Consider the following 14,993-nt stretch of genomic DNA (forward strand, 5'->3'; position numbering starts at 1 on the left):
GCAATGGTTGCGAGCCCCAAAGCCCCACTTACCTGCTGTCCATACATACTGTTTGTGAGGGGCAGCCAATCAGAAGAAAGCTAGCTGGAAAGTAAATCGTGTGTGGAAAGCTGTGTTGAGCTTGGCATGACATAGAGAGCATGTCTCAATATTGTCTCCTTGACTTCAATTTAATTAATTTTGTGATGAGACTCAAACATCTGCGACCCCCTAATGTGAAAACACAGGTAGATAAAACTCAATGAAGGAAATGTAAAATGAATCTGTTCAAATCTGCAGCTCTCTCTTTCTCCCCACTTACTTTCAGTATTTCACGGCATGGATTTTCCTCAAAATACGTGCACCAAAAGTCAATTAACAAACACGAAGGGCAAGTTCAAAGCAGTTTTAATCGCATTTCCATATATTTCCATACAGACATTACCAAGTCTAAATATTTTCATTGTTAAATTGGCATTTTCGTTCTTATCGTCTCCACGCAGCGTCATCGTGAATTAAACAGCAAACACAGACCATGCACTGCAAGCCTATTTTCTTCCTGACAAACCCATGCAAATTTAAAATCTGTAGTTAATTACATGTTACCAGTGAGAGAGGAATCAATTTTCCAGGACTTTCTGGACCTTATTGTGACATAAGTTGCTGGAAGGTTTCTCAGGGAATTATGCACCAGTCGTGCTGGAATAGCTCCACATAAATCAGACATTAACAGTTCTTCCTGAGGTGAAGGCTTCGACCTCTGTTTTTTCTGGTCCTGATCAGACAGGATGGATTTCAACACAAAGGCTTGCTGTGCCTCATGTTATTGGCACAGGTTCTGCCCACATTAGCTCCCTCCAGGAGTAAATCAGACAGTCGGTCCAGACCAAGGCAGGTGGTGAGGGGGCTGATGAGGCCGTAGAGACCCCCTAAAGCGATGCTGATGGGCCAGCCAATGAACAGCAGAACAATGAGCCATATGATGCACCAGAAACATGACCCGCAAGTGGCCATCTTAGTCTGGAAAAAAAGAGAAGAAGCTTAGAATGATGATTTCCCCCAAGGTGGGCACACTTTCCAAAGGCAAATGCTTTTACTTTAGTTAAACAGCTCTAACACACTGTGCGGTAAAGAGCACTTTAGATGGCATACAATAGTGGGTCAGTCACCTCAGTGGCTACTGTGTTTCCTGTGAGCGGCAGTGCTTCTTTAGTGATGACAGGAGATTATTAGATTGAAATGTGTCATGTCAATGATCTGTATGTACAGGATTAGGCACCAGTCTTGACAAAGCACGCTAAGCTGGTAGTAATCACCAGATCTGCATACCCACTGGAGGTCAAAACTTACACAATGCTGAAGACCTGTGCAGGCACATTAGTCAGCCACTATGAGCAGATCAGCAGAGATCATAACTCATAACAAGTATACTGTACTGTGCAAAGTGTGCATACATCTGACTTGATGATTTATATTAGTATAGCAGCAAAAACGTGTAAAAACCTAATTATGAGAAAAGTTTTTTATTTTACAAAATGCAATCTTATGCCTGAGCAATCAGGCTGTAAATGTTTTTGTCCAATAAAACTGTACAAGATCTGCCCCAAGGACAGGCCTTGAAGTTGAGATTGTAAAACTGATGGTTTTACGAGCGCGAAAGTGTTGTGTGTTGTCAGATTCCTTGATCTTAGTTTAGGTTTAAGACACAATGGTCAGATCCTCTTCCCCTCCAGGCTTTGCTGTCTTAACTCTATGTAATGTGTAATTTCCTGTTGTGACACTGCTGTCACGTAGTGTTGGGCAGTAGATTAAAGATTCAACACGAGTTTGTCCCATGGTGGATCCCGTGCTTCGGTAAACGCTCTCACTTAAAACAAACAAACAAAAAAAAGACGAGGTAGAGGAACCACTAAAGTACAATGATTACAGCAACATGATGTGAAAATAATTAAAATTCCTCTTCTTCAGCTTTTTTTTTTTTTTTTGCTTTTGCATTGTTACATTTGATCACAAGCACCTTTAAATAACCAAATACCAAACACAAATAAACCACCCTAAATCTGATCCTATTAAAAGATGTCAATTTTATCAGAACCTCTAAATTCACCTTACAAGTCAGCAAAACGCTAATGATTATTCAACACAGTGCGACTGCATGCTGTTAGTCTCACTCATGAATCAGCCCTTAGCAAAGGTTAGAATTGAGAGCTTTACAAAGTAGCTATTAACCCAATGAATACCTGCCGTGTGAGTACAAAAGACATGTTCACCTTCAGCAGGAAAGAAGAACGGTTCTGGAGGACGTGTGCACCTGGTTTCCTTCTTGCTTGTAGAAAATCTCCCTGATCCTCCTGGAGATTCACAGAGATGATGATGATGTGTGTGTGTGTGTGTGTGTGTGTGTGTGTGTGTGTGTGTGTGTGTGTGTGTGTGTGTGTGTGTGTGTGTGTGTGTGTGTGTGTGTGTGTGTGTGTGAGCAGTAGCCACGTCCCACCAGTTAGCTCTAATTTACTACAACAAGGTACCACAGGCAACTAGATTCTCATGAGGCAAGCTGAAAGCAGAAGTTTAATAGAGGCAGGATATTACACAATGCAGACATTCATGTGACTCAAGAGAAAAGTATGCCTGGTGTCATGGGTTTCTAGGAGCTGGTAATGCAACAGAATATTTGATACATCTGCACCTAGGCTAGTTGTTCACTCTTAGTGTAAAACCTATAAAATATTTCATCCTTATGTGACACAGTACACAGATATTGTTGTTGGCTCCATGTCAAAACTTTCAGCAATTTATATGTGCCCAAAGTCCTGAGCCAACAGAGGTAACCTCTTATCTAACCACTCATTCTAATCCTTTCCTTAGCCAACAGAAACACGTGTCTTATGACTCCAGAATACCTACTTTATACCTTAACCCAGAGTGCCCTGCACTCAGGAGACAGGAAATAAGAAAGACGTTTCATGGCTCCACACTTGACTGAGTTCCACTGATGTTACTCCACATCCAGCAACACATGGTTCTCCATCAGGTCTTTTAACTAACCCAGGCACAAGCAGCTGTGCAGCTGACCTGTTCCATCAACCTGCCTGAGGTATGATGTAACAATAAAAATAAAATGCTCTGGTGCATGACAGTGAATTAATTTCCGGTCTGTGTTTTTGCCTGCAGGGTTGTGGACTGTGCTAACCTCTTCATTTTAATTAATTTATTGATGTTTAAATCACCAAGTTCCGGCTGTTTTAAGTCAACATATATAGTTTGCCTGCTTGATTGTTTTCTTCAATCTGGTCATCATATGTTAACCCTAACATTTATTCAGCTGTGAAAACACTTTGCTGTTAGTGCACAAATCATGAATGGCAGATAACTTGAAATAGTGACTGACCTACAAATGGAGCTTTTTTGAAGCTTCTGTTGCTGATACAGGCTCAGCCAATGAAATCTGAGCTGTACTTTATGCAGAATGAAGTAGATGAATATATAAAAGTATCATGACAGAGATTCTATCAGTCAAAGAAACCATCTTTTAAAAGAAGAGAAATAATGGGGAAAGCAATTCGAATCATCCACAATGCAGGTTATAGGGAACATACAAACTCACTATTTTTGCAGTCTGAAATATTGAAAATTGACGATATCGTGAAATTCCAAACAGCACAAATTCTATTCAAAGCAAAAAATAAAGAACTGCCAGGTAATATTCAGAGTATGTTTTTTTTGAAAGAAGGAAGTTATAATTTAAGGGGTTTTTGTAACTTCAAAACAATGAAGGTACGTACTACAAGAAAAGGCTTTTGTGTTTCTGTTCAAGGAGTGAAACTATGGAACAAACTGAATATGGAATTAAAGCAATGTCCAAACATAAAACTGTTCAAAAAGAGTTATAAAAATATGATCTTCTCGATCTATAAAGAAAAGGAAAATATTTAAATTAAGTGAATGTCTCTATTTAAAAACAAACAAACAAAAAATTCATGATGTGATATTATAGTATATAGTATATCAGAAATCTGTTCACTATTTTTATTACAAATTATATCAGTAAGGAAGCTGACTAAATATTCACTGATAATTTATGGGACAGGGGTGGGATTAAATAAGTGTATACTTCTTCCCACTCCCTTTCAACATGTAAATTAATCAGAATGTTTTTTTGTATGTAATTTGTATAGTATATTTTTTTCCTCTCATTTCTTTTCTAAATGTACTTGTATATTGTTCACATGTTGAAATAAATTACCAATCAATCAATCAATCAATTACACCAGAAATGGACTGAAACTCAGTGACGACAGGTCTTTTGGAGCAATGACTCCAAACATGTGAAATGTTTGGTTTAAATCCTTTTAAGTACGTAGAGGAGATCAGGGAAGGGAACAACAGTGAGTGTTTGCAGACATTTGTAGAAGGTTGATCTGATATCGTCGTGTTGGTGTTGTTCCAGGATCAACGTTGCAAGTGACCAATCAGAATGTTGTGACGTCATACTTTTGCGACTTCGGGAAAAACCGGCGTAAAGCAAAAAACTGTACTTAAGCTGCGTGAAACCGCCTCTGTCCACCGATCAACGGACCCTGACCCTAATCGTAACCCTTTCATAAACAGTAAGCAGAATTGATATTGTCCTTGCAACATTGGAATTTCATAAATGCACGAATGGCTTGGCGCGCAAAGGAATAACGTCACAACAATGTGATTGGTCACTTGCAATGTTGAACCTGGAACAACATTTTCATGATGGTCTGGGAACAACACCAACACGAGGATATCAGATCATCCTTTGTAGAACACAGTGGAGACTTCTCAAGGTTTGGAGTTGCATTTCAGCCAGTGGTGTTGGACATTTTGTCAAAATTGATGAAATTCTGAACAAAGGAAAGTACCATCAGATTCTAATCCACAATGAAATGCCATCTGGAAAGTATGTGATTGGAAATATCATATTTTTTCAGCATGATAATGATCCCAAATACACTGCCAGTGCACTAAGATAGTGTTTCTCTATCAGTCTTGGACTGACCCCTCCCCGAGAGCCAGGACTTTAAACATTATTAAATCAGTGTGGGATCATCTTGACAGATATGGAACAAAAGGCAGCCAACATCCAAAGAGCTTTGAATGTCCTTCAAGAAGCCTGGAGACTACTTAAAAAAATTGCAAGTGAGTTCAAGCTGTTTAAAGAATAGAGGTGGTCATACCAAATATTGACTTTCAATCTTATTAGAATTGTACAAACTCTTTTTTTGCCTTATATACTGTATTTATATAAATGTTTGAGGGGAAATGAGGAGGGGATTAATACTTTAGCACAGAGCTGTATGTGTTGGTTGTGTGTGGGACACCCATAGAATGGTATTAGTATAATGATGATGCCACAGTCTGAATAGATTTTTTTTAATAAAGTACTGATAGTAACAAAAATCAAATGTTTTAGAAAAAAATAACAAAACATCACAATGATCTTCTCTCAGTAGAAAACAGATTTAAAATAGGTGACTAAACACTACATTTCTCTTCAGGGGATCCACTTGTTCCCTCTATGGTAGTCCCATGTCAGGATGTTCTACTGTTCTTGCTCATCTGCGCTCTCTCCATCGCTGTCGCTGTCTCTACCAGGATGCTCTGGCATCTTAGCATGGCCGTCAGTATCCTTGTTTCCTTCCTTCTCGCCGGCGTCCTCCGAGTTTGGCTCTGTGCTCGCCGTTCCTTCTGGGTTTTCCTGCTCCATGGGGGTTTCCTCCTGTGGCTCCTTAGATGTAGCAGTGGTCGACAAAGAGCCAGCATCTTTTTGGGTCTGTTTTGGAGGCAGAGCCAGTTCTTGCTGTTGCTGCTGAGAAGCCAAAAGAAAAGGGAAATGTTCAAAACACAAAGGAAAATATTTCCACTTTTTTTGGCATTATATTGTCAAATATACTCAGCTAACTGATTATAAAGAGCACACGGCCAAAACTGATGTAATCTTATACAAAAACCCTGCAAGGAGTCCATCCTTTGCAATTTTCTTTAAGTCCTTTTTGCAGAGCCTGTCAGTCTACCACAATGCCACTGAACACCACTATGAACAGCAGCCTCTAAAACGTCTATTACATTACACACGTCTACGCATATGAAGGAAAAAATAAACATCACTATCTTCATGGATTTACTGCAGCACTCAAAATGCATTAGTTGGATTTAGGTGTTCGTAACAGCGTGGCAAATAAGTGTATCTACAGGAACATATTCTTTGTTGAGGGTATTTTAATAGAGATAGCTTTATAATAAAATGTCTCTTCCTTTTAAGTACACATGTTTTTAGTATCTACTATTATTTCTCTATAAATGATGATAAATGTATGTTGAAAAACTACATTGTTCTGTGTAGCCCGTTCCTTCTCTACATTTCTTACATCTGACCTATTTACTGTACTCCATTAAAAGTTAAAGATTAAAAATACAAAAATGGCAGCTGGGGACAGGCGCTGACAGCTGCCAGGAAAGTTGATGACATCTGTAAGCGTGTCAACGCAGGATGGTTGCCAGTTTTTAAACTGCCTCAGGTGTATCACAGAAGAAACTTTTATGATATCGCAGTATCATAAACATAGTAGGTGTGCTGCTGGTTGATTTATATGGCTCCTTTCACACAGTCCACTTTGTGGTCTTTACCTGTCTGTACTGCTGGGAGGTCTGGATCATGTGCATGTACATATTATACACCAGGTTGGCCATTTCCGGCATGTTCTTCACAATTTGGTCAGGCTGTCCAGAAGTATCTCGCTGAAAGGTAGAAACAAAAGAAGTTTGATTTCAGCCCAGGATGCGATCAGAGAGGAATTATAATGAAGAACTTTTATCGGTCTTGCTAGGGATCACTCTTTCAGGCACACGGACTTGGTTAAGTATTGATCCGAGGTAAAATGTGCAGGGAAATTACAATTCAGCAGCCCACTGCTACCCGCTGGTTATTTCAAACAAATTTCCCTCTCCAGTGATCACTGCTCATGTATTACCAAAGAAGTCGGGGATGCAGAGTTTTTAATTTGATAATATTAGTATGCAGACAGAGTCTTGCAGGCTAAACTGAAGACTGAGGCAAGCAGAATATTCAATCTGCTTGGCGGATGCCTCTTAAATACAGGGGAGATGCCCACAGAGGCCCTGGGGGCATCATGTCAAAGTATACTACTCCACAGTTTAACTTTGTGTGCTTTCACTGCAGTAAAACCTTCATTAAAAACACTGGGGGAGAGAATATGATAACTGCATATGATTATAGATCGAATATGTATGTTTCCATATGAAGCTTTAGGCAGCTTTGTTTTTTTATAGCAGCTTCTGAGTTAGCCCCGTTAAATAGCCCGTGACACTTCCAGTTGAGTGTTGCTTGACAAAGTCTGACTTTTAATCTACATGTGCGTGTAAGCAGCGGGGGTTTACTGACTCTAGATAGATGGGCTAAGCAGGGGCCACATGTGTGTGCCCGAAAGAACTGTCCCCCATGGGGATGAACACTCTAGTGTCAGAGAGGCTATTGGGTATTTTAGACATCACTGTTGCCAAACACGCCTGTCAGTGAGACACTGTGACCAGACAATGGTCGTTTCATGCTGGTCAGTCGGTGGTTTTGTCTTCTGACCTTTGAGGTTAATTATAGCCATAACTGTGTTTCTCATCTTTGCAGCTGGTCTGCAGAATGCTCTTACCAGACTGGGTAAAGCTGCAGTAAGAAGTGGGACCAGTGAGGACCAATATTCTGAGTGGAATGAAGATTTCACTCTGAATATAAAAAGGGGGGAATTAGACCGAGCCAGTGGGCTGTAGCGGCAATGACGTGGTGGGATGGTGAAGACGGCACGAATTTTATGGAAATAGGCACTGGCCTGAACCGTGGGAAAGAAGCTCAGTTCTTATCAGCATATCTCCCACTTGAATATCTCATAATGGGGCAGATCTAATATGGTAGGTTTTATGAGATCAGCATGAGCATGGGTATGACTGCTTACAGGCTGTTCCTGGTTGTAGTACTCGTGTGGTCTAATGTGTAGTTGCAGTGGTCTGGCAGTGAGCTGGTTGAAGGCAGGAGTCAATTCGAAGCAGTTCTGAAACAGTGACACTCGGGCAAAGATGTACAGGCCCAGTCTGGCTCTTGACATGGCTACCACCAGACGCCTCACATCCCTGTGGAGAGACAGAAAAAAGGATTGACTTGAGGTGGTGGTAAAATGTGTGAAACTGTAAAGAGGAGAAGAGATCCTGCGTAGGGGCAAAAAACAAAAACTGAAGTGAAGAGATCACAGTGAAAGAACCGAGTAATGGTTGAAGGGGAAGAGAAGAAAAGGCACCGTAATGTACGAGGAAAGAGGTTTAGTGAAGGATAAGCGGCACTACTTAAGTGGGAAAAATACTGAGGATAAGAGAGAAATACAGAAATGGAAGACAAAGGGCATGGATAAGCACTGCAGGCAAGGAGTCAGAGAGGTAGGAGAGCACGGGAAAGGGTAGGTGGAATAGGTTACTTTTTTATGCCATCAAGTAGTATTAAGAGATTAAGGACAAAGGCAGTCGTTTCTCTGAGCTTTCTCTGGCTTGCTGTACTAGCCAAAATACTTGTCTCTTTGCTCCCCTGCAAAAACACTGCTCGTAGTACACATCCCACTATACTATACATTAGCATTCTATACAAAACACACATACATGAGGAGAGGGAGAAGATTTGGACAACTGTAAACACCACAGAATGAGTCATTTACAAGGGGTTTCCCTTTGAACCTATTGAATCCTTATATTGTCTCAGTTATCTGCACTATAAATTTGCTTATAAAAAAAAAAACATGTAACTATTTAACTGACCTGTAAGTCTGTGGTGTGAGATTAAACATTGGTGAAAGCATTTGAGGAAGAAGCTGTTTTTACTCAAACAGCTCTGGCAAAAGTCTTTATTTTGATGCTGATGAATAAGACACACAGCCATGTTTTTCTATATAGCCTACTCTTAAGTATAGCCAAAAATATGAAATGTGGAGTCCACCTGAGCACTTCATGAGATTAAGAGGATTAATCTTTGCAATATGCATGATGAGTTCTGTGAATATGACAAAAAGGCTTATGGGAGCCATTGTGCAGGGTACGAGTGAGTAAACGTGAGCAGCCTATAGATTAATGTGAAAATTACTGCACATTTCAGGCAAAAATGGGGGCACAGTACAAAATGAAACATTTCCACAGAGACAAACTACCGCTGCCTAGACCAATGAGCACAGACATGTGGAGCAGATGAACCAATCATGAAGCACGATAGCCTGTGGACATGGCACTACGGAGAGACGCCCACCTGGACTGTGCTGTGACATGACATGTGTGTTCGTGCATGTCAGAGCATCTCTGAATTTGTGCTGCCCTGTCAAAGTGTGTGCTCCTGCATGTGAGCGTGCCCGTGTGTATCACGGGAATGCTTCCCCTGTCAAAGCGAGGGTCAGCTCATCATATGGTCAGCTGCATCCCCTGTGGTTGTCACGGCTGCGGATTGCCATGAGGAGAGGGGCAGGGGAGAGAGGGGGAGGAGGATTGTGAGGTAAAAGCCAGTGGTACACCGCAGTGATCCCATTATAAGAAAAACACAATGAACAGCACTAGGAGCTCCTATGAAGCACTGCTCTCTCAACCACTTAGCTGACCATTCACAAGCTGTCAGGGAAGCCAACATATGAATGACCATTATGAAAAACTATAGCAACAGACATAACTAGACATTTTCTGTTATATTTTACATTAATGGTTTATTCTGACTGACTCATGGTGGTTGATTTCTTATTCACATCCCTCACAGTTAACAATACATATTAACAATTAAAAAAGCAAATCTGAAATTTGATGCAGCCCGACAGAATAATCACAAAAAGGTTGATTCAAACATTCTTATATGAAATAACCACAAACATTATCAGTGACTGACAGCTTGGTTTTCAGGGCCTTGAAGCTCAGTGTTACCAAAAGTCTTATTCAAGGAGAATAGAAGCTCTAGAACTATTGTACGCTCCCTGCACTGAAAAACTGCTACACTGAGAATGTGTAAAAGGTGGGATGTAATATCGAGTCAAAGACAAGATCAAATGAATGATACAGAGAGGAGAGCAGGCACTGCCAGCAAGATAAAGCACCCTTCTCTGTAGTCAGCTGCAGTTTCTCATTTTCAGCTACATCAATTAATCGCTCCATCTGTGAGATGAAGAAAGAACAAAATAGAGTTTTTAAGTGTTTTCTGTGCTAGCTAAATGGCCACGGTGATGGGTGGGGTGCACAGAGCTACAAAGGGAATGGCTTATAATTTGCACTCGGGTTCCAACTTGCAGACTGTCCAATTCTCTGATAAAGCTGTGAGCAGTGCAACTGCAACAGCAGCTACTGTTCATCACAGCCAGCGGCCGGCATGTCAAGTAGAAGTGCTGTGGATCATATGCCTGGTATAAAACCCTTGGTTGTTGGAATCTCACAGCAGCAGAGAAGTGAAAGATCATTTGACTACAAATTAATTCAGTGACATGGGGCAAAGAGGCCATAGCCAAATGAACAGAAAGCAGAGAGAAAACAAAACAAAGCTGCCAATGAAAGAAGACGCCATGAAGAGGCGTGTCGCAGAGCAGTGATTATCCATCATACTGACTGCTTTACAGTTTGCCTTCAGAACTGAGCTCTTTGTTAGTTATTGTCAACCTAATCATCAGAGCACAATTATTTCTCTTAATTGGAACAAAAACTACAGTCAGCTCCATAGATGTGTCCTTAAGCACCTTTATCCTCCCTGCATCATAATTAAGCTCATACTTACCTCAAAACTGCAACACTGTTATTTCCCTCAGCAAACTTTATTCAGTAGTTACACATGACAAAAAGAGAAAGCCTCCTGAGAGCAGCTGTCTCACGAGAATTAAGTGCCAGCTTTTCTGCAGTGTTATTTCCCTGGAGGATGTTTATCTTAGGTGTATTTCATATTACACAAGTATTTTAAAGCAGAATAGCTGCTGAGAGCTGAAGGCTATTTTGGATCAGATACTTTTTTTCCTGCTTGGCATGCAAAGAAGTAATTACCTCAGGTGTCCCACAGCTTTGGTGCGGACCAGGGAGAGGATGATGTAGTTGTTCTGCTGACCCTGGAACCTGTCCACTGTCGTAATCTGTACAGACACAAACATATTTATTATTCAACAACACGACACACAAATGCACATAAATATCAAAGATATGCTAACTAAGCTCCGGCAGCGGATACGCTTTGCAAAGTAAATGAGTGTTTGCATTTTAGGTAGGTGGAGGGATTTAGCTGAAATGTTTAAAAACATGAGCGAGACTGCTTTCCGTCTTAAATTCTTTTTCTTTGCCTTTTCTTTCTTTTTTGAGGGTGAACGTTAAGAGATGGCAAGGTACTTTCTTGTTGCTGCCGTTATCGCTGTGGGCCACACGGGCAGCCAGCAGGGTTAATACGGCTTAAAGGGCATTTGCCACCAGCAGCCTCTTACCTGGTCTCCTGGGAATCAGGGCCACTTGGGAGGGGGAGGGGGGACTACTTGACTGCATCAGAGATTATTTCAAGGAGACAGAAAATGTAGAAGTGGCTTTCTCTGTGGAATTTTTTTTTTCTAAGCAAAAGGGAACCCGTGTCAGCCAATTTGCTTTTATACCCCAGTAATCCTGTCTTGCTGAGAAGTGTACTTATTCAACTACATAAAGAACTGTGCTGTGTTTTGACTTTGTCAGTCATGTTACTTTATGTAATAAAGCTATCATAAAGCATGTGCACTTCAAACTCGATACAAGGACTGGTCTTGATGAGATGCAAGAATGTGAAAACTTTCATACTGTACTACCTACACTGAGTGTGCACAGCCTTGACAGTGTTGGAGAGTGTATACATGGAATATGCTCCAACTTCATAAGCTCTTTCATGATCATATAGCCTTCACTCGGTGTCTATTTTTAGTGGTGTTTCCGAGTTGGACTAGAAATATCTTAGGGATGTAAATCTGAGTCCAAAATCACATTACACAGTGTCTACACTGTGTAAACAGCATGTGTGTAACTATAGACTGAAAAGTTGATGTCAATGCAAATAGTGTGATAGCTGGGTGCTCCTGTTGTTTTTGGTTAGAAGTTACATGGAGATGTTACTGGTTAATGCTTGGTTAAAGTATGCTGCTCTGGAAAAAAGCTGCAATGTTTAAAGATTATTCCGGAAAAATATTAAGTAGAATTATAATAACAGAGCTAAATTATTTTAATCAACTACTAATAATTGAGTGATTATGCCTTGGGTAGAAATAATTCCTTCCATCCCCATTGTGTATATATCCATCCATCCATCCATCCATCCATCCATATAAATAATTGTTAAATCAATAACCGATTTAAATCTGATAGCACAGTATTAGAATGATCAAGGAAAAACACATCAGAGCTGGAGTGTCCCCTATCTTGCAAATGGTAACAGAACCAAATAAAAATTGAGTTTAAAAGCCAAGTTACTAAGTCCTTTTTTTAAAGTACTGCACAAAAATGCTTCTGTATAGTTACATACGACACATGCTAAAAAAAAACTCATAGCCAGGCAGAAAGAAGTTGGCCTGTCGTTTATAGTTTCGCTTTTTAAAATGGATCAATAGGACATCAGCTTCCATTGAGGAGCCATACAGGCCCAGAACTACAGCATTCAGTAACTAGCCATGCTAAATAAATCATCCTGTGGTTGTGGTTACCACCTATTATTAAATGCAACCCTCAGTGAACCTCTCCAAAACTCCTTTTGGATAAGAGGAAGGGAATGTGGGGAGACTGTGTGTGTGTGTGTTAAGTCTATACAGAGTCAGGTCAGAGGTCAGTCCAAGTATTCACAGATCACAACCCTTTAGTTTTCCTCTCCAAGATGTATAATCACAACCAGCGGCTTATGCGTTGGTCACTGATTATTCAGAATTATACCCTCAAAATCCATCACAAAAAAGGTTCAGAAAACATTGTAGCAGACGCACTCTCCCGTGCTGTTTAGAGAGGTCACCAAACCCTAAGTTTGGTTTTTGAAGGGTGAGAGTGTTACGTGCCAAGGGGTGTGGCTTTGCTTTTGTACTCTGTTTTGTGTTCTATTCATCTTTCAGGCGTCAGGCCTCCTCTGATTGGCCAGTTCGAAGTTGATTGGCAGGTGTCTATTGGCTGGACTGGGCTCAGTTGGCCAATCACACTCCAAGGAACACTACAAGGAGCCGCTCCCTGGCCAGCTGGTGGCTGCTGGCTTCTGCTTTGACAAACATTTGCGAACAGGCATCTTTAGGTTGTGTGTGGTGGGAGGCTGGACAGGTAAGCCGGGGTACCCTATACACTGGTTGTAGATTTTACTCTGTTAGTCACACTAGGTTATGCGGTTGATGCCACCCTTGTATGTTTTCACTGACTTTTATCGAGTAGCTAGGTAGGCCTTTTGTTTTGCATTTTTCTTTCAGTTAGGCTAGGCCCTGGAAGCTACTGACCTCTTTTTGTTTTATTACTTTCTTTGATTTGGATCAACCGCCCAGTCCTCCTCCCCCACCTCTTTACTGTTGTTAAATTTGACTATCCAGGCAAGCACCCAATAAATCCTGCCTGATACTTAACTGTTCTGTGGTCTTCCTCCTTCATTGATTGTGGTTGTCCAGTGTTGCTGTCTCCTTCCTACCTTTGCCTCCGCCATGGTGGGGGGGACGTAACATGTGTAAAATCGAAAGCGATGGGACTAATGAGGTATTTATTTACGTCTCCCTGTTGCTATGTAGAACAGGTGCAAGGCCAGAGGCAACAATATGTTGCTTTTACAATAGCAGGAGATATCGTTGGCCGTATGCTCAAATTACACATCCATGGTATGCATGCACGTACTGACACATGAGAAATGGTGAATCTTGGTTTGCAGCAAATGTGGTTCTTTAGAGAGGGAGTTATTCTTAGCCTACAGAAAGTGATAACAAAGCCCGGGTCGAAATTCTCCCCGAGGTATAGCATTCTGCATGGTGTTTAGTTATTTATGAGAAATCTTCCAGGGAGAGAATTACAGAGGTCGTGTCATTGTAGCACATGCATGTCCGAGGACATAAGGAAATACACACAGCGAATACACTGTGAGATACACAAACAGCTATTGCACTGCCAAATGTTTTCTTCCAACATGCCTTCTTCTTATGGAGACAATAGCACACTATTAGATGATGATCAACCACTGATCTCTCCCATCTTATTTTCTGTTACTCTGTCTTACTTATGGTAATTACTGCTGGGAATGTGCACAAGTCAGACCTCTGGATTATTCAATTTTTCACAAGAGGAATGGCAGGGACGCCAGAGTTAACAGCTTTGTATTGCTTGTGTGTTCGAGTCTACATGTGTCTCAGGATTTCAGACCTGTCTAAGAAAAAACCCCAACAAAAATATGACGCTAGGAAATGTTAAGACACCTTTTCTACACATTTCATGTTGTCAAAGAGGCTAGTACTGTTGCTCTCAGTATATGAAAGCTGTGTGTTTTTGGTCAAGGCGAAGAGTTAGACAACTGCAGAGGGTCATTCAGAATAAGGACTGAAACCTTAAATAGGTACTTTGTCACTCTGCATTCATCTCTTCTTGATCCAGTTGATGTATCTTCTTACTAACGAAATAGTCAAACTCTAACAGTCAGACTTCCAGCACTTCTTCATCAAAGAAAAGAGAACCAAATGGATATTTTCTGTAAAACTCAGGAAAATAAATAAAAAGTGTTTGCGCACATGCTGTATTTACGCACACTGTTGTTTGGGATTTGGTAAAAACCTTGAGCAAGCATGTTTGACGCTGGCACTGTGACTTCCCATATGGAAAAGATATATATAAATCTTATAAAGTTTGTATCTGTCTTGTGTGAAACTTGTATGAAAAGCATATAAGTGTGAAAACAGATATAAGATCCCTTGAAAAATTATATAATGAAACTTGTATATTTCTGATACTTACTTAAACAATGTATGAAAGTAATGCGAAAG

General features: G+C 40.7%; 1 protein-coding gene and 1 long non-coding RNA gene across 4 annotated transcripts in view; both read right to left on the reverse strand.

Moving 5' to 3' along the window:
- Positions 1-370: 370 nt before the first annotated feature.
- Positions 371-2,508, reverse strand: LOC146552341 (uncharacterized). Its single transcript, XR_014889936.1, has 2 exons — positions 2,250-2,508; positions 371-999 (listed from the first exon to the last, which is right to left on the reverse strand). It is a non-coding gene; the product is annotated as an uncharacterized LOC146552341 (long non-coding RNA).
- A 2,852-nt stretch (positions 2,509-5,360) lies between these two features.
- The window catches only part of aqr (aquarius intron-binding spliceosomal factor), a 54,979-nt gene continuing 45,346 nt past the window's right edge, over positions 5,361-14,993 (reverse strand). For 2 of the 3 annotated variants that reach the window (XM_085257096.1, XM_085257095.1), the window contains exons 33-36: positions 11,050-11,135; positions 7,968-8,142; positions 6,631-6,741; positions 5,361-5,812 (exon numbers count right to left, since the gene is read on the reverse strand). In XM_085257096.1, the coding sequence (XP_085113222.1) occupies positions 5,546-5,812; positions 6,631-6,741; positions 7,968-8,142; positions 11,050-11,135 (639 nt within the window). In that variant the 3' untranslated portion in view covers positions 5,361-5,545. The remainder of the gene's footprint in view (positions 5,813-6,630; positions 6,742-7,967; positions 8,143-11,049; positions 11,136-14,993) is intronic. The other variant, XM_085257097.1, reaches the window with a different exon arrangement.

The sequence above is a fragment of the Mchenga conophoros genome, linkage group LG19 (assembly GCF_057382185.1).
Source record: "Mchenga conophoros isolate Kocher_MC1m ecotype Shallow Benthic linkage group LG19, M_conophoros_male_GT1.1, whole genome shotgun sequence".
In the NCBI taxonomy this organism is placed as follows: domain Eukaryota; kingdom Metazoa; phylum Chordata; class Actinopteri; order Cichliformes; family Cichlidae; genus Mchenga; species Mchenga conophoros.